General features: G+C 40.7%; 1 protein-coding gene across 1 annotated transcript in view; it reads left to right on the top strand.

The window, feature by feature from the left end:
* EPHA6 (EPH receptor A6) overlaps positions 1–21,047 on the top strand; it is a 585,002-nt gene that overhangs the window by 408,218 nt on the left and 155,737 nt on the right. The window contains exon 7 of the mRNA XM_072138516.1: positions 18,642–18,804. Coding sequence (XP_071994617.1) covers positions 18,642–18,804 — 163 coding nt within the window. The remainder of the gene's footprint in view (positions 1–18,641; positions 18,805–21,047) is intronic.

Below are 21,047 nucleotides of genomic sequence, written 5' to 3'. Positions count from 1 at the left end.
TTAATTGGGTTATGCGCAGGTTTTTTTTTTTTAAAGGGGGTTCACTATTTTTAAATTGACAATTATTTTAAATCAAAACAAATTGATCATCAGATTTATGATTATCTAACAAGGAATTGCGCCATATAATGCAGATTTGTGCTAAAAAATGCACTATTGTGTAAGAGTCTCAATGTAAAAGTGGTGTCCGCTTTGAACAATCTAAAGGTCTAATCTCTAGTACCCCAAGAATCACAACAATCTTCAGTCCTCAGTGTAAACGAAGTTCTACTAGAGGGAGATTGATCAGAAATGTCTGTTCTAGTTGCCCATGGAAACCAATCAGAGCTCAGCTTTAGTTTTATAAACAGCTGTGGGAAAATGATAGCTGCACTCTGATTGGTTTCCTTGGGCAACTAGAACATTTTACCTCAGACACTTCTGATAACCCCCCCCCCCCCTATTTTTAAGACAATACATGACCTACGCTCCTTTCACTGGTCATACATGCAGAAGGGCAATCTATCCACACAAGGGACTCGTGGACCCCAGAATGTGATTGCTGGGGCTCCAGCCAACAGAGCCTCAATGAGCATATATACAGGGGTGTAACTAAGAGAGGCAGGGCCCCTTTGCAACTTTTGAATGGGGCCTTCCTTCCTGCTTAAAATTATACATATTGCATTCTTATATACACATGCATTTCTATACCTATATATATAAACATACATTTCTTCACTTAAACACACACATGTTTACACTCTTACACACATATAGAGCATATGCACATCACATATACACACATACAGTGCCATATACACACATAAAGTATATATAAACCATACATCATATACACATCACAGATACACACACATATACAGCATATATACATCTCATATGTGTTATATACATACTATGCTGTAAAATATGCAGAATAACATGTTTATAATGGTGCACATTATTAATTCTTTAGTGTCGGGTTAGATGATTGGACCCTCTGACACTGTGGGCCCCATTCCAACTGCTATGGCTTCTACCACTGTAGTTACGCCCCTGCAAATATCTTATTACCTATGTTAGGTTTTAACTATATTTTATGGCAAAAAAAGCATTCAATTCACTATTACCCATCATGTATCTGGGTTTGCTAAACCAGATGGTCGACCCATTAATGACTATTTGTGATGATCAGGCTAAGGGCCCAATCAATCTCACAACGTGCCTAAAGCTTGTGGTTACAGATAGCTTTTGTGGATGGGCATATGTCTCACTAACTGTTAATCAAATTGCCTCAATTTCCCCTAAAGTACAGGAGCGGGACAGGAAACAGCACATTGCACATATGTCTAAACAGCACCGTGTACAGGTAGGCTAAAATGTGCAATAAAAAAGATGGCTTGTGTTAGTACAAAAGAAAAGTACAAAAAAGTCAACGGGTTACGTACAAGATAGGTTCTGTAGGTTTGTTCTTAAGTTGAATTTGTATGTAAGTCGGAACTGTATACTTAATTACTATAATTGTAACCCCAGCCAAATTATTTTGGTCTCTGTGACAATTGAATTTTAAAAATGTTGGATTGTCATCAGAACCAGGATTAACACTAAAGCTTCATTACAGACACCTGTGATAACTGTTATAGCTGTTTATTGTATCCTGGGACCAAAGTACAGTAAATTACTAACATCCAGAGGTCCATTTGTAACAAGGGGTCGTCTGTAAGTCGGGTGTTCTTAATTAGGGGACCGCCTGTAGACTAACAAAGGACATGGAGCATGTCAATAAAAGACAAACCCAGTGATGGAGTGGGTAAAACAATACATCCTGGTGTATACTATTAAAAAATATGATATATTATTAACCCTTACCCTGACAAGGGTATGCTACACCCCTGCCAACACATAGGCAAGGTGGTAGTTGCGAATATTGCCCTTAGAGGAGGTCTCTAAGTATTAGAGAACTTTGTAATTGCAGCTGTAGCCACTGCTTGGTAAGGCAAGTGTTGACGCTGTGAAATGTTTTTGTCCAATTATATGTCTTGTAATATTGTAAAGCAACCTGGAAGCTGATTGGAGAGTGCTACCACCTGACAGAGGGAGTATATATACCCCTGGTGAGTGGGAGATGGTCTGTCTGAGCAGTCAGAGTGAGAGACTCCATCTTGGAGCAAATGTCAGCTCCATTAAGCAGAGGGAAGTGCAGCTCCTACAGCGCCATGTGATTGGCTGATTAGAAATTAAGTGTTAACGAGCAGTTGGACAGGTGTACCTAATAAAGTGGCCGGTGAGTGTATACACACTTTCAGTAAAGGTATATTTGTATTTTAGTGTGCGGACATTATTGTGACCTATACTCATCTTGTACACATCCCCTTCTCCCAGTGGATAGAAATCTGTCCATGGTCGTGTGATGGACACGCAGGTGCACCTAAGGCTTATGTCTTTGTGATCTACAAAGCCGGAGATACAAGCAGCATAAGACATAGTTGGAAATGCAATATAGATCCAGGTCTGGCCTGTGTTTAACTACCTCTTTGTCCAGTTCTGTAGCTCATATTATCTGGAAGATGAGATTCTTATCTTTAATATGATTCAAAAAACATGTTTCTAGGTGCTATAGAAACTAAGATAAAGGTACCTGAAGTGACACTGCCCCAGCAACCACTAAACTTGACTCATCTCATGTGAAAATTAGATGAGGAGAGTCATATTTGCCTGACTTTACAAGAGATTTTTTTTTATAGGTAAACGGTTGAGAATTCACACAAAAGAGGGAATTTTAGAAAGGACATTCATACTCGACCTAAGGGGGCAAGTAGTTTAGTGGGGTAAAACCTGGTGACAGGTTCCCTTTAACAAGGAGCAAACCAAAGTTTTCGAATAGACTGGTAAGTGATGAGTAGGCATTTCAAAGCATCTTTGGTTTATGGTAAAACATTAAATTTCTCCCCTAATGGGCCTAATTGGATGACCCAGGGCACATCAGCACTCGGATCACATGATTTTTTTAATGGCCGCCTTGATCCACAATGACCACCTTGGAGCGACTCATCTCAGGCCTTTGTAGAGCTTTTGGGGCAGGCAGCATAGAGCGATTCACCGGAATAACACATAAAATATTGCAATTAAAAGGTAAATAAAGTCGTGCCGATGAAATGTAAATTGACACAAGCTGAGATCTGCTTAAGAAAGCATTTTCTACCCCCTTTACGAAATATGCATAATTTATTATTAATAGCTTCATAGTGTCCTTTCCTGGTGCTCTTGTCAGAAAGGCTGAGTTAACAGCCTATTATTGTGTACTCCTCACTGTGCCGTTAATAGCTTTAGTGTCTTCGATGGGAATACACCTGCTGCTCATAAACGCATTTCGGCTGCTACAGAAATGTGACGAGTCTTCAGGTTGTTTTTTTTTTTTTTTTTCGGGGAGGGGGATGACCTTGTGCAAACTTGTGTTCATCACCATAACAATGCAAATAATATAGGGACAGATTGTTGCTCAATAGAGCGAAACATCTGTTTAAAAAGAAAGAAAGAAAACGCCATGAAAAACACTCATTTTATTTTATTTTTCTCACATTTTTTTGGAATAAAAATGTGTAAGATAAGCACCTCTAAGTTAAGAAAGTATTTTTATCTTGTGTCGAACAAAACCTCCAGCGCATTGTGATGGAAGCTGCTTCCAACCTTCGTGTTCTGTGCCGATCGTTTCTGATGATTACAGCCATTGACTGCGAGCTCCGTTTACCAGCGATTGAATAAAGTTATTTTCATTCGGTAATAAATTATATGGCTTATAATTTTTTTGCAATGTTTTTGCAATTCTACAGCCTTGGAAGTCTTGAAATGAAAATGACAGGTAATTAGATCTTTATGTACAACAGGAGAAGAAACTAGGACTCCCCTTGTACATTGGACCATGTCTTGGTCCATGGCACCCCAGACTCGGTTCTTAACCCTCCCCTATTCAGCAATTGTGTTGGTGTCTGTTCACACATAAGAGTGCGGTTTTGTTTCTGCTGCAGTGTAATTAGGTCTTTAGTTGTGACACAACTCAATTAAGGGGTTAGTTAAAGGGGTTTTTCCAAGTTCTCCTCGAGGAAGAGGGTGGAGCTCAGGGCAGGAGCAAGATAAATAAAATAAAACAAACTTTAAATAAATCTTCTCTGACTCCCTGTTCCAGGGCTACACCACCAGTTGGAGCAGTTGTGATAGGGATCTGCTTGTATATTTTAACTCTGCCACACAAGGGGTTTCCAGTAAATCCACAAAAAGTTTTATTGTATTGTAAGCACAGTGTCTGGGAACAGACCGGAGACATAGAGACAGTGAGCCCACAGAATAATGCCTTTCCTAGCTGTCCCTACCTACTTGTCTCGACTTACCTTAAAAAGTAAAAGAAAATTAGAAGATTTTTTCCTCCCTGTGGCAAGGTGCAAAACATGGAAACGAGAGCAGCAAAAGAGGCATGGTTTTCCTTGTCCCATCTAGGAAAACTTATTTGCATTTTTATACAGTAACCCCTGGTGGAGCCTCAGTGGCTATAAGTCTTTACATACCCGCAAGGCTGCCTTAATTCAAAAACTCTCTATATGGAAAACTTGTACTCCCTGACTCTAGTCTTTAAGACACATGTACATTTGATCAGAAAATCGTAATTATTAATGCAAATTAGACCAACCTTCTCTCCATGATAAGCCACTCCTTTCACAATGCCATGCCCACTTTATCATACAAGTGGCTTAAAGCTACCTAAAATAGCCCAAAGCACTTTAGACAGATTTTTTTTAATGCATATGAGGACAGATTTCTCCCCAGAAGTTGTTTTTTAACAGAGAGCTTATCACATGTCCATTAGATCATCATTTGGCTGTAGCGTCACTTTAATTCTATACTTTATCATTTCGGAAGCTATTAAATAGTCCTGAGCCTCTGCAAATAACTCTATATAACAAGCAAAACAACACAATTTGTCATCATAATTCTGCGGATGCACAAATGAGACCGACAATGGAATAGCCTGCATATGCTTAAGACTTCTGCTTCATGCAACAGGGTTTGAGCAGTTTTTGGCAAGATGCTTCCATCAGTTCTTACTGCTGCGCCTACGCGGTTCAGACGTAAGAAGTAATTGTTGTAAAAGTTTGTGTAGAGCAGATTATTGCAGCCCTGTAGAGTACTAAAGGGTTGGGAATGTATATGTGAAGCATAAGAAGGAAGATAAAAGAGGTGATAATGAAAACGCAAAGCTCTTCTAAGATGCCATGCTTTCTTGCTCACAGTTTCTTTCATCAACTAATCACAATTGATGGGTCAATAAAACACATTCCAAAGAGAAAAAAAAAACAAGCAACACACAAACACACAGAAAAACGATCAGATACAACAAGATGAGATAAGCCGGATAACATATGGGGATAGTTACAAAATGCACAGCAATAAAATGAACTATTAAGTGAATGTGCATTGGAATTGGTAAGTATGCCATTATTGAAGAAGAATATCTTTTGGCACGGGAATCGGAAACTTCTAATAAGTTTTTTTTTTTCCATTTTGGATTTACACTTATAAAAAACTAAAATATGGACATTATAGGTTAAAGCACTAATAATCAGTAAAAGAAAATATTTGAATTCTTAGTAAAACAATACACATATTCCCCTTATCCCTCCTGCTCGCCGGATAAAGTTTTGGCATCCTGAAGTATCTGACGATAGGCCATGCCCATTGTCAGTGCTAAGCCAGGCCATGCCTCACGCAACATTGGACTTTCACCTGTGCCTGTTGAATGGGTGCTGGCTATACATAGTACACAATCACAGAGGCAGAGCCGCCCTGTGCCATCCCAATCCTTAACTGTGCGAGCCCCCCTTCATACTCCTCCATGCCCACTTGCTGTGGAGGCAGCATAAAGGGAGGAAATAACTGCAATTCCTGGTTTTGCCCCAGGCGCTGCGATCATTCCAGTGCTTGTATGCTAAAAAAACTATTGTACAAGCCCTGATAAACATTCCCCTTAAAGGAAACCTACCACTTGTAGTGGCAGGTTTCCGATGGCAATACCGGGCACCAGCTCAGGGTGAGCTGGTGCCGGAGCTTATTTTCGTTAGTGTTTTAAACCGCGGTATCGCGGTTTAAAACACTTTTTAAACTTTATAGCCGGCGCAGGCAGGTACGCGCTCGACGCTTACCGTGCACGCGGCTCTCATTCACTTCCTATGTAGCCGCGTGCACGGTAAGCGCCGAGCGCGTACCTGCCTGCGCCGGCTATAAAGTTTAAAAAGTGTTTTAAACCGCGATACCGCGGTTTAAAACACTAACGAAAATAAGCTCCGGCACCAGCTCACCCTGAGCTGGTGCCCGGTATTGCCATCGGAAACCTGCCACTACAAGTGGTAGGTTTCCTTTAATGTATATGAAACATCTCCCATCCCCAATGCAACATAATCAGATTTCACATCCTAATTTACCAGCATATAAAAATTACCAGAACTTGAGATGTGTGAAGCAGCACACTGTACAGCTCTCTCTCTGCCCCTAGCACAGCAGTAGGAACTCACAGCACCAATGAGAAGTTAAATATCAATAAAACAATCTGTTACATGTAGCCACTACATGTAAGTCATCACCTGCCACACAAAGCAAGCTTCCATTATATTACAAAATACACATTTGAAGTAATTGCCCCCCGAGGATGAATTTACATATCAACAATTTGTATCAAAAATTGGTCTGTAGTCCCAGAAAAACCAGCCATGTTGGTATCGTCTCCTGTATATTGCTGTTTACAAATCACATACATTAGATTGTATAGAGTTATCTAAGGGAATTTTAAAACACAGGGGCAAAATAGGATAAACAAACACAGAGAATTCTCATTCAAATACAGGTCAAAACCAAGAGGACAATGCAGTAAAGAATCACAATACAAATGATTGACCAGAAGACAAGAAAGGTTCTAGAAAGCTGCAAACAAGACATACAGGAAGCACTGCAAAATGAGATATCAGAGTCTCGCTCCAGGAAGTGATTGGATCAGTCCCATAACAGTCAAACGAACCAGACTAGCTGGGGAGAAAAGTGAGTGGGGGAGGAATCTGTCCATCTGTCCTGGCTTAACCATCTGCAACCTAGAACAAAGTCAACAGGAGACAGTGGAGTGTGGTGGAAATAAATAAAGAAAGCCAGGAATGAAATAAGGCAGTGTTCAGACTATCGCAGGACAGAATGAAACTAAGTACTAAATCACAGTCTGCCATACTTAAAACAAATTTTAGAGAGGGTAAGTAAATAAGTCCAACTTCTTGGCTCCCTCACCTTATTTTGATGACTTTGCATTAAAAATCCATGCTCTCTTTTTCACCTCCTTATCTCATACACCTCCAGCTCAGAGAACTACAAGGAACATTTACACATCTAAGTCCATGAGTTGTTGCAAATTTTAAGTTCAGGTGCTTTTGAAGGCCTTAGATAAAAAAAAAAAAAATTGATGATAATATAGAAGCAAAGTGTTGATGTGTCTGCAGAAGAGCACGGTACCACACACGCCCTAGATACTCTCATGCCTGAAAGAGACTAATAACCAGTATACGGTATCTGACTTATAAAGCAAGCTATGGGATTTAAGGGCACCTAAGGAATATTCCCAAAATCACATCTGAACATTAGTGATGCCACAAGAAGATCACACTGCTTATGTGGGATAATTAGCGGTCCCCCAGGCCATGGCATTTACATTTGGCTAGTTATTATGCTAATTGTGTATTAAATCGCAATAACCAAAGGAAATGTGTGATTGTTTAGGCTCTGGGCAGAGACATATAATAAAGTCGTAATCACAGTCAGCCTGGAATAATTAAGGGAGCTTTTAGGGCCTCTGTAGGATTTTTCTGAATATTTTAGTTTATTAACATGCCTTTAAGTCAGCTAACAAACATAGAACTACTGAGCCTAATACATGCGCATGGTAAAGAGCCACATGTTGTCATCTGAATAAGAAGAATATTCCGTAGCTTGTCCGTATGTTACTTGAAAATGTCTGACATCATCCACTATATCCAACTCCTTTCTAAAAGAATGACATCCAAACCTGCAATATTGTATGTGTCTGCAATCTGCTGATCCATTCCTGCTCTATAACATGCTTCCAGGAGATAGGAAATTTTGTAAAACGAATAGTAAAATTGACCAGTTCTTGACTCCTCAAGGTAAAGTCATAGAATTGATCTTGGACAGGTAACTCTTACCGCTCCTTCATGGCTGACAATAGAAGGCAGTCCAGAATATGAAGTGGAGCCAACTTCTGGGTCCACGGCACAAATCATCTAACCTTCGAGGACGCTATCTGGACTGGGTCCTAAATAGAATTGGGTTTTGGTGCAAATCGCAAGAGTGCATGAAAAAAGATATTTTTTGTTCCATTACTTACAATATTGCTAAAACGCCCACTACACCTTGCCTGACCCTGGGTTTGGCCTCCTCAGACTTCCTGCAGGGTAAGAAAATGGGCAGCCTCTCTATTAGATGCTTCCTGTAGATATAACAATACAGGGGGTCCCCGGGTTCCGTAGGTTTGTTCATAAAGCAAATCAACCACTAGAAAAAAAAACAAAAAAGGCTGTAAATGCTATGTACAATCTGCTCAGCAAATCCTGCTCTATAAAATGCTGCCAGCAGATAGGACAATGGGGCAGATTTACTTACCCTTTCCATTCGCGATCCAGCGGCAGGTTCTCCGATGCTGATTTGGGTCTTCCGGCGATTCACTAAGGTAGTGCGCCCGATGTCCACCAGGTGTCGCTGCTGCGCTGAAGTCGTGCGCCAAAAACCCGGGGCAATTGGGCGCAAATCGATAATTTTCAGGAAACCCCACGAAAAAACGTAATTTGGGCCCTTAGTAATGACCCTCAATGTGTACAAACTGCACAGTTCCTCCTGCTCTATAACATGCTGTCTGCAGATAGGACACTATGTACAATTATGACAATATACCAATATGACATTATTTACAATTTATTCAGCTCCTCCTGCTCAGTAGCATACTGATAGAAACCTGTGTAAAATCTTCTAAGCTACACATGTTCTACAACACTCTGCCTTCAGATCGGAAACCAATTACCTCTGTGGCTGAGACCTTATGAGAGGCATTGAGAGAATCGAGTGGAATGGACTTTACCATTTTCATCCTTTTTGACTCCAGTCACAGCTGATTCGTTGAATTCTACATTGTGCAGGACCTGGTGGGAGGAGCAGGACTCCAGGTCCTAGCAAGGTTCTAGGAATGCAATGAGAATGAGTCCTGCTCCTCCCTTCAGGCCCTGCACCACATATTATTCAATGGATTCGCATTGACTGGAGTGTTCCTTTAATATGTATAAAATAACCAAAAGTCCAATATTGATAAAACGAGAACCTATTAAGCGTTGTATGTCCTAAGCTCCGGTCCTGTGGGCTGCCGGTACCTCTGCGCTGTGGATCATCTTATTGTATCAGAAAACATAATTCAATGATACGCAGTCCAGTCAAGCCTTGAATACACTAGCCAAAGCAAAGAAACATTATTAGGCAGTGGAGCGGGGACTCGGTGCTGTTTTAACCATGTGAAAATTTACTAACGCTTTCAGGGACTGTGAATTTGGTCCTCGGGGAACAGTTTCTCTTTTTATTACTCGCACAATTTATGCTCCGTGAGGCGTTCCACGCTCCATCTTGAAATTTCCAGCTCCAGCAAATTTTGTTTCCCGTTAAGCACAAGTAGATTGTATATGATTTCAGCCTTTACCTTACATGAAAAAAATAGTTTTTTTTTGTTTTTTTCTTCCAAGATCCTCGATCTTACGCTATCACATTATTTTCTTCGGGAAAGTTTTGTGCTCTCATATTTTTATTTTGAAAACGCAGTATAAAATATTCATAGTGGAACAAGAAGGAAAAAAATATTATTCTGTTTGTTTACTAGCAGGGAATATATGTGGCGATAGCGGCTCTCAATGCATTGGTAGCCTTCGTGTGTTTTGTAACAGCTTGATGTGCAGGAGAGCTAAATCTTGCTTTTTTGGCATATGTTACACCTCAAAAGGACGCTATCTTTTCTCCATTTTTTGTGCCGTTGAATGCAGTCTATTGTTCCCTGTTATCAACCATTTCAAGCTGGGGAAATGCTCGCTGTAGTGTTATTCATTGGGCTGACTGAAAGGGAATAGAGAACAATGTCGGCCCCCAGGATCACTAGTTTATCTCTGGGTGACATACACATGTCTGAATGATATTAGAAAATTATTTTATAAGCTGCGAGTTAATAACTGAAAACTTTATGTTTAGGAGTTGGAGAAACTTTTTTAATATTCAGCGCAAATTTTTTTTTACAATAAGATTAAATTCAAAAGTTAGAATTTTACATCCATGAGTTTTTTCGGTCACGAGCCTAAGTGCTGAACTTTAATCTGTATGAAAACCGGACAGTGAGGCCGCCTGCACGTGTATATGCGCTGTAAAAAACGGACTCATAGTATGTTGTTTGTGACCCATGTGTCATTGGGGTGTGAGGTCTATTCGTGCGCCCATGACAGTAAAAAAAAGCTTTCCAAGTCACAAACATAGCCAGGAGTGGGACCTTCTCCAAAATATGTGGCTCAGGCTGTCGTCTCACAGGCAGGACTGTGGAAATTACACAGTCCATTGAAATACATGGGGCTGTGTTTTAGCTTTTGAAACAATGGCTATCACTGGACTCAAGAATATGAGTCTGTTCAATTTTCTTATAGCACAGCCAGAGCGGAAGTATTATACTGCGTCTATTTACATCATAGGGTTGTCCAGGTCATACAGGTGAGGTCCTCCACAATGCGGCTAGTCTCTGTACAGACTCTCCATTCTGGCCAAGCGATGAAAATACTGAACCACGGACCCCCCAATAATGGGGTATATATATATATATATATATATATATATATATATATATATATATATAATTTTTTTTTTTTTTTTTTTTTTTTTTTTTGAAAGGAGCACTTAAAAAATATTTTGTACAGCCTAGCCAATGCTTTTATATAACAAGGAATGAAAAATTCTGGGCCAATTAATTACATGCAAGCAGCAGTTCTGAAATCCCGCACATGAAAAATGTAACTGCTTTAGCAATTCACTGGCCTCAGCGATTCAACTGATGAGGCCAGTGATTTCAAGAAGTGATTAAGTGCACATCCTTAGGCCTCATGCACACAAACGTATGCCCGCCCAGCTACGGCAGGGCTTCTGTGGGGGCCCACATAAGGCTGTACAAAAGGAATCCAGGGGGATGAGAGGGGCTGTAACTAATGAATCCATAGGGTGTGAGGGTGGGGTTGTATATATAATAACTATGAGGAGGCTGTTTGATATGATAAACTAGGGAATATTTTAGGTAACAGGAAACTGTTCTAGTCTCTGAATTTTTAATGCTGCCATGTAAGTTTACTGCGAATGGTCCCACAGAGGCTCTGTCGCCTTTCAATGGGGTGGGTGAGGGGTGAGGAGCACTCACTCCCCCTCCCTTCTCCACCATGCCTGAGATCCGGTCCCGGCAAACACATGACTGTGTGAATGAGAGATTTCTAACACAGAATACAACCAGGCCTGTGATGTAGACCAATGGGTAGGGTATTTGGAAATGCCAGAGATAATTGTGCATTATAATGAGTGAGGGGAGTTGAAGTGTACATATTCAGTCTGTTGTTCCATAAAGACATTGGAACAAGACTCCAGTTCTTGTAATCAGTGAGATAGTGTGTGGGGCAAAAGTCAGTGTACTCCAAAAGGAAGAGTTTTAGGGTCGTGACTCATTCCTGTTTTCGCACTGGAGAGCTAAAAAGAATCTTTTGTGGAACACACATCTGAAGTGAGAGGACACCACGTGCCATTCACTGTTAATTCCACAGGAATGAGGTTTTCCATCAATGAATGATATTTCTTCTCCGAACTTTGGGCTGGGAGCCTTGAGGTACCGTTTATATTGAGTCATCTTGTTTTTATATCTTATTTTTATGATCAGAGGAGTGTTGAAGCAGTGAAAGAACAAATTTTTGATTCAGGTCATGGGACCTACTGGCTGTCTTGGCATGAAGACTTTGATGTTGTTCTTCGGGATGTTGCTGCTTTTATCTTAAAGAAAATCTACCATTTGATTTGATGCATTATGAACCAAACATACCTTGAGAATGCTGTAGCTACACTGATGGGGAAACAGATCTTGTTTAACCCCTGAGCTGAAAGGTTTTGCTGAAAAATAAATTATACAATTATGCTAATGAAGGTCTGTCGCTCTTGTGGCTGCCCCGGTGCTTCTCCTGTTACCCTAAGTATGCACTGCTCTAGAGAATGATGCAATCACTGTGTTGTCCCTAACAGGCAGAAGTAATCAATCATCACCATCCCATTCAGGTTGATTAGTCCTGTCTGGACAGTACAGGAAGCTCTGTGTAATGTGCTTATGCATGGCAGGCAGTCTTCACCAAACTTTCCCAAAGCCCTGAATTTTATAAATGTTTTTTTAGCAAAACCACTCGGACCAGGGGTTAAACAAGATATGTTTCTGCATCAGTGTCGCTACAGCACTCTCAAGGTATGTTTGGTTAAAATGCTTAAAAACAAATGGTAGATTTCCTTTAAGGAGATAAGCAAATATACCAGGCCACGCAGATTTGCTCTCCTCATAGTAATGTTTCAAGACTCTTTAGTAGGTGGGATGTTGGATAAGGGTAGATCCTATCTTTGCTCACAATCATTGCTTCTTACTGCCATCACTGTATGTAGTCAACAGACCCACTTCAAGAAACCAGTCTGAAAATCTCAGCCACAGAAGAGGCAGCGGAGAGTCATGAATATCCTGATCACAACATCAGTATTTTAGATTGAGGGACAAGTTTCATTTTTCTGTATATAAGAAACCGATTTTGTGCATTGCTTTATGCGTGCCGTCTGATCCCTGGGCTACTGCACTAGAGCTCCTTGTTATTTGCAGAATTCCAAGAGAACGAGATAAATATTTATTTCTGGTAAATACAAGTAGAAGAAAAACACTGTAAAAGGTTACAAACAGCAGAAGCAAAACAATGGGACGTCGGAAGCCATCACATTTTACTTTACAGGGCTCAAATGCTACAAATGTTCTACCCTCATATGCAGATTTGGGAAATGACCATCTGTAGTGCAATCTATGGTTTATGGAAAGGCCCATGTTATGGCACATGTCTAGTATTGCTTTATTGCCAGTTACTATATAGTTCTACATGTGGTTTCTCCTGCTTCCATTTTCTCCTACTGAAATTAGTTTGGAGGGAAAAATAAACACAAAGGGAAGTGTATATCAGGGATTCTGCGTCACACCATTGGCGATCCATTGACTAAAGGAGGCACATTTCACTGGACCTTTAATAAATCTGATGGTAGCGAAGCTCCAAAGCCATAGGACAAGATCTATTATTCTGGCTGCGCCAGTTTTCTGTCTGACTTTGCCTTGAAAATAATGCAGCGCAGCCCGATACAGCCCGATACTTTCACGTATGAAAAGTCGCCGGCAGCAGCGAGTGCACAGGCGCGGGGACAGTAACGCCCCGCGCCGGCCCACTCCCGTCCGGCCGCGCCCTCCCGCTCGTCCGGCCGCACCCCCCCTTCACACCCCTTCACGCCCCACTGGCGTGAAGGTGGCGGATTGGGGAAAATAATCGCAAAAGCTAGCAATAAGCTAGCATTTGCGATTATTTCAGGGCCTCTGCGCCACTGGCGGTGCACAGAGGTCCTGATAAATATGCCCCAATGTCTTTGAAGCTTGTACATGTATTTATGAAGTGTCTGCGCCAGTTTTGCGTTGCAGCTGTACTTTGCCGACAAGGCAGAATAAATTAGCACCTAAACGTTCTTCTGTAACTCAGTCCCAATGAGATGAATGATACTGAGCTGCAATACCAGACACAACCACTAAACAATGGTCTTCAAGATAAAAATCTACAAAACTACAAAAGTTGTTACAAAAGTTCTTACGGAATGATACCTTTGGCAACAAATATTATTTTTCTGGTTAGCCAATAAAGGTATCATTCCTTAAGAACTTTTCTTTTTTATACAAAAGTATTTAGAACATATTTTTGATTTAGTCTTTAGCTGGAGAACACAGGTCTTTTGCTGCTCCAGAGGGTTTCACCAGATTCTGGAGGAGCACAAGACTGTCGGTTCCTACTTTAGATTTTCCACCAGCCACACCCCTTTTTCCAAAGGCCCACGCCCCCTTGGTTGGATAAGTCTGAAAAGTAAACAAAACAGCCTTGATAAATCTGGTGCACATCATTTAAGACCTTTTATTTGGGTGCAAAACCACCAGATTTGTGCCATAAGTATGTTAATAAATTCCCACCATCATCTTCATACGTATGTGGGGAGAATTTATTATAGCTTTTATCCCAGACTTTTTCATTCAACAACTCTGACTAATTCATGGGATGAGAGGGGTGTGGAGTGGACCAGGACCTGGTGTAGCATTAATCCGTCCGGACCCTCTTAGTATATATGGCTCATCATATGGCAATTATGATTGGCGCATGATACAACTAGTGCATTGTGTTTCCAATAGCTGATATTGAGTAATATTGGTCTATACTAAAATGTGATCTACTGGAATAAAATAGGCAGAATCTGGAATATTTGCTGTTGGTGGTAATTTACGTCTCCTATGTATGTTTCAGTATCTGTTTCTCCTTACGAAAATGTATCATGGATTTGCTCATTGATTGCTTTTTTGTCATTTTATTTGTAAAGAGTAGATTCCCCAGGGACAGAATCCCTATGAGTTACATGCATTTTTTTCTCTCGCCAACAGGACTACCCCCGGATAGTGCCGCCATTTTGGCACTACCTGCGGGTAGAAGTGAGTAATGATTAGCACTTAAAGCTCTCGCTTCCCTGCTACATCCTTGTAATAACTCTGTGCTATCTGAAAATGGGACCGACATATATGAAAATAAGTTAGGTTTGGAGATGGAGTTTTGAAGAATCCATATTCATCCTGAGTCATATTAAATCTAAAATAATTAGAAATAATAAATATGAGCACTTTTTGCAAGGAGGCTGCAAACACAACCATAGGACATTTTGTTACATTGCCATTAGGTTTTTAGCATGAACCCTAATGACAGGTTCTCACAGAAATCTCCACATTGCACCCCATACTATCTCCCTCAACAACCTCATACCCCCCTGAGGGAGACATTGGTTGACTCAACTGAAGAGAATCCTTGAGGGAGGGGGGAATGAGGGAGGTGAGTGAGATGTTAATTGTCTCAGAAAATTCCTGAAGGAGAAGGACATTTCAACAAATCTCTACATCACTTAAAGGGGTATTCCGGGAATATGAACGTCTGACACAAAAACCCATGATGATATAAATAAATGAGTACAACAATACTCAATGTCATTCATCACAAAACGGAGCTTAAGTTTGTTTTTATGATTTACAAAATTTATGGCCTCTCTAAGGTAGGTGGAGTTATCACTAAGATGGCCGCCACTGGAAACTACAGGTTCCATGATCCTTTAGTTCTCAGTAACTCCTCTTCCCTCTTATGCTCTGCTCCCAGTGATGAAGTAACAGGTTCTTGCTCTGTTACCATAGTAATGATGTGTAACTGCCATCACCAAAACACTGACCATACTGGATGCACTGCAACCAACTGACTACAGCCAAACATAGTGGTGATCACATGACCCTGCCCAGGCAGGTGCAGGACATGTGATGTGGACATGTGACCAGCGGCCATCTTCAGTCCTGTGTCTAATCCACAATGGACCTCGCAGGGGGAAATTAATGGACTGATTAAAGGGCCAGTAGCATTTTAATTCTTCTGCTAATTCTAATTTTCTGCTAAGGAGAGCACAATTTTAAATAATAACTAATTACACACTAGCTTATATTTTGAGTACCCATTTGTATATGATTTATGCTTATTCCTGGAATACCCCTTTAAGTATATCCTATGTTGTTGGTTTCCCTCTTTCTGCTTCTTCAAGGGATACCTGAAGCTTCCGAATCTTCTCAGCTTGTCAGAGAGGCTACTGAGCAAGTGAAATAACAGGAAAACAATACAAGTGAATGAGCCAAAACTCACTCATATCAATGGATTCAATCAGTCAACTAACATATACAAGGCCTCCACCCCAAGTGCTAATTATTGGTGAGATAAGGATTAGACAACTGAAATTTAAAAAGCCTTTTGTTCATATAGGTTTAAAGGGAACATGTCAGCAGAAATAGTAAAACACTATCAGTTTGTCGTGAAATAGCTTAAAGGAAACCTACCACTTGAAGTGGCAGGTTTCAGATGGAAATACCAAGCACCTGCTCAGGGTGAGCTGGTGCCGGAGCTTATTTTTGTTAGTGTTTTAAACCACAGTATCACGGTTTAAAACACTTTTTAAACTTTATAGCCGGCGCAGGCAGGTACGCGCTCGGCGCTTACCATGCGCGTGGCTCTCCTTCACTTCCTATGTAGCCGCGCGCACGGTAAGCGCCGAGCGCGTACCTCCCTGCGCCGGCTATAAAGTTTAAAAAGTGTTTTAAACCGCGATACCGCGGTTTAAAACACTAACAAAAATAAGCACCAGCACCAGCTCACCCTGAGCAGGTGCTTGGTATTTCCATCTGAAACCTGCCACTACAAGTGGTAGGTTTCCTTTAATGTAACTTAGATGTTTCTATCATGGCCCAGTGTGATGGCATCAGGGAAATGAACTTTCAAATGAGATGTAATTGGTAGAATAAAGTCACAGAGGTAGAAAGCTCAGTGCTGAAGTCAAGCTCTTCTCATCTCAGAATGCTTCCTTAAATTTTAATCGATGGCCCCGAGTAAACAGACATCTGTAACCGCCTCTCTAAAAGTTTGGTGAATGTTGTCAATCACAGCACAGGGGGCGTTGGGAGGAGGCAAGAGCTTGACTTCAGTGCTAAACTTCCTGCATTCTTGACATTATCCAACCAATTTACATCTCATATCAGTTCTCACCCGAATTTCTAGGTGATGTCACCATACTAGGCCATGGAAGGTGGTAATCTGCTTTACGACATACTATTAGGGGTTTATTAGGTCAATTTCTGTTGACAGGTTCCCTTTAAGCTGATGCGAGCTGTAGGACTGAGCCAAAAGGAAAAGGAGGTCAAGATACTTTTTGGTTAGATTAGTTTTTTGGCTGACCGCTCTTTGGCTTGCTTTAGCCGCTGATCACTTGGAAAGCAGAGAAGAGGCACTTTTAGTAGAAACACACTCATTACATTGGAAATAAATGAAGGAGCAGAGACAGTAAGCAAATGTATCCGTAGGGGTTGTTAGTAGAATCATTTAGATCAAATTATCCAAAAAAAAAAAATAATATATATATAAGTTATACAAATTATAAGAACAAACATGACATTACAAATTGCTAATAAAATATTTCCATGATATATTAGCCCAGTGTCCACCACATCACAGTAGTTTTATGAATCCACCCAAAAGTTACTAAATCTACCATCAAAATCCATCATGATCAACCAGGGACACTTTCTCGTAGATCCAGTCACCGTGACTGTCAAAGTCTTCTTATATTTGTAATCCATGGCCTCCTTCCTTCTAAAATCAACTTTTAAAATGATGCTTATGAGTCAGAAGTGCTGTGGGTGGTGTTCCAGGAGCCCCTTTGTGCTATAGCTTCATAGGATGTTATATTGCGTGAGATTACAGTAGGCAGAGGGAGGGGTAAGTATCAAGGGATCATGGGGCTAGGGGGAAGATTTTATCAGCACAGTGAAATTGCCTGTGAAGCTACAGCACGGAGGGGCTCCTGTAACACCCTCCAGAGCACTTCTGACTCATTAGCATTATTCTAATAGATGAATTTAGAAGGAGGGCAGCCATAATAAATATAAGTAGATTACCACAGTCACGGTGCCTGGGTCTATAAGTAAGTGCCCCTGATTTATCATGATGGATTTTGATGGTAGATTTCCTTTAAGCTGTAAATCAGGGGCACATTTATCACTGCTTTTATGTAGCTTCTACCTCCTGTACGCCATGTGGGCGTGGAGTGGGCGGTGCTTCTCCATTCAGTGCACCGTGCCTGCGCACTGCCTATAGCCATGGAGCTGTTCTATGCTAGGTCAGACCTGGCATAGAATATCTCCGGTGGCAGAGCACCTTCTGATAGATCTGATGAGTGCCGGGGGGAAGAGGGGGCGTGGTCAGCGTATGATAAATGTGGCCCATCCCAGCATCAATTTAAAAAAAAACACTAGAGTTCCTCTTGAAACCTGACTTATTATCATTGGTGTATTGCTCCATCAAACAACGCAATGTTCTATTTCATGTTGCTTGTAATTATAAAGCGAGCTTTCATTGTAAACGCCGAGCTGAGTTTATCATAAAGATAAGCTGAATGCCACGAAAGAACTTGTCATTTCATGCAGCAAATCAAAGGCGCAGCTTCCAGAAGCCGAAAGAATAACAAATGGTGAAAAAAACACGAAAAAAATTGAGCGCTTTCAGAAGCATCCGTTACATAAACGCATTGTGCATTTCACAATAGGTTAAACCGGTGACTGCATTACCAGCCAGAAGATGTTATGGGTAATTTTAATTTTAATTCTGACTGTTTTCTTTTGTCTATAGGAACACGAACAGCTCAGTTATTCTTCTACGAGATCCAAAGCTCCCAGTGTTATTATCACAGGCCTCAAGCCGTCCACCAAGTATATATTTCACATTCGCGTCAGGACCGCTGCGGGATACAGTGGTTACAGTCATAAGTTTGAATTTGAAACCGGAGATGAAAGTAAGTTTAATAAAACGTGGGGCAGCGCCAAAAACATACACCATCAAATCCTGAAAATGTCTTGTTTTTTAATTCATTAATGCTGAATAAATATGCTAATTTGTATCCATTATTTATAGCAGTCAAAATGCAATACATTGGCTGGAGAAGCGTGATTTGAGGTCCAATGTTAAATAAAGAAAAGTGAAACTTATAAAAAAGAAGGAAAACTGAGATTTTTCTGTTTCAGTCTTCTCTACTATACTTCTAGATGTACTTATTGGGGGGGGGGGATATATCATTGGTTTTTTTGTCTATGTTTGGTGTTGTTATGGCGCAGTTGTTCATTGCGCTAAATGAATAAAGGACAGTGCAAAGTCACTTTAAAATAGATCCTTCCTGTGCCAAATTCAATATTTGCTTAGACTAGTTTTCATAATACTGAACTAAATTTATGATTTGCGATTTGGCTCAAATTTTCTTTTTAGGTGCATTTTTTGGTGCAAAATGACTCCAGTCATCCCCTAGAAATGGGACAAAATCCACTACCAAATTTATCAAGACCAATTGCTCCTTAAAGGGACATGTGCGCCAAAAAGAAGCACAGTTTGTGAAAAACGCAAAAAAAAACAAAAAACAATATTATGAGACAAACCAAAAAAACAAAACAAAAAACAAATACAACAACCAATTACAGCTCAGCTTTCATTTTACCAGTGCTCATGGATATTTAAAAGGGAGCTGTAATTGGTTGCCATGGGTATCTATGCACATTCTTACTCTTAGGCAGCTTGATGAATCTCCCCCACCTGATGAATTCAGATTAAACAAAAATGGAATTGAACATAGACAACCAAGTCAAAGACAAATTGTAATGATGAATTCTCTCCATTCTCTTGCTGATCTCATCTAGAGTTCACAATCTAATTATTCAATTTCAGGAATGCAAAAGGGGGCATTTTGATACATAAACGCTTTGTTTGCTGCCGTATGATGAAAGCCCCTCCCTTCCGACAGATGCATCATGAGGCTCCGGCTTTGTGATGCGGCAGGATGCACCAGCCTTGCCTTGTGTAGAACTGCGCTACTACCAGCGTCAGTTCAGGTTTCAGGCTATAGCAAGTGTGTAGATGCAGGAACAGACTGTGCTTTCTTGATATGTAAAGTGAAGCCTCCTGTCTTTTACCTCATTAGCCAGACATTCCTGTCCATAACATGCCCAATACAGGGATAATACACACAGTGATGTCACAGTACAGGGATAATACACACAGTGATGTCACAGTACAGGGATAATACACACAGTGATGTCACAGTACAGGGATAATACACACAGTAATGTCACAGTACAGGGATAATACACACAGTAATGTCACAGTACAGGGATAATACACACAGTGATGTCATAGTAAGGATATAATACACACAGTAATGTCACAGTGCAGGGATAATACACACAGTGATGTCACTGTACAGGGATAATACACACAGTGATGTCACAATACAGGGATAATACACACAGTGATGTCACAGTACAGAGATAATACACACAGTGATGTCACAGTAGAGAGATAATACACACAGTGATGTCACAGTACAGGGATAATACACACAGTGATGTCACAGTACAGGGATAATACACACAGTGATGTCACAGTGCAGGAATAATACACATAGTGATGCCACAGTACAGAGATAATACACACAGTGATGTCACAGTACAGGGATAATACACACAGTGATGTCACAGTACAGGGATAATACACACAGTAATGTCACAGTACAGGGATAATACACACAGTGATGTCACAGTACAGGGATAATACACAGTGATGTCATAGTAAGGATATAATACACACAGTAATGTCACAGTACAGGGATAATACACACAGTGATGTCACAATACAGGGATAATACACACAGTGATGTCACAGTACAGGGATAACACACACAGTGATGTCACAGTACAGGGATAATACACACAGTGATGTCACAGTACAGGGATAATACACACAGTGATGTCACAGTACAGGGATAATACACACAGTGATGTCACAGTACAGGGATAACACACACAGTGATGTCACACTACAGGGATAATACACACAGTGATGTCACATTGCAGGAATAATACACACAGTGATGTCACAGTACAGGGATAATACACACAGTGATGTCACAGTACAGGGATAATACACACAGTGATGTCACAGTACAGGGATAATACACACAGTGATGTCACAGTACAGGGATAACACACACAG

The sequence above is a fragment of the Engystomops pustulosus genome, chromosome 2, assembly GCF_040894005.1.
Source record: "Engystomops pustulosus chromosome 2, aEngPut4.maternal, whole genome shotgun sequence".
Taxonomy (NCBI): domain Eukaryota; kingdom Metazoa; phylum Chordata; class Amphibia; order Anura; family Leptodactylidae; genus Engystomops; species Engystomops pustulosus.
The sequence above is the reverse complement of the archived record's forward strand: the minus strand, read 5'-3'. Positions and strand labels throughout refer to the sequence as shown.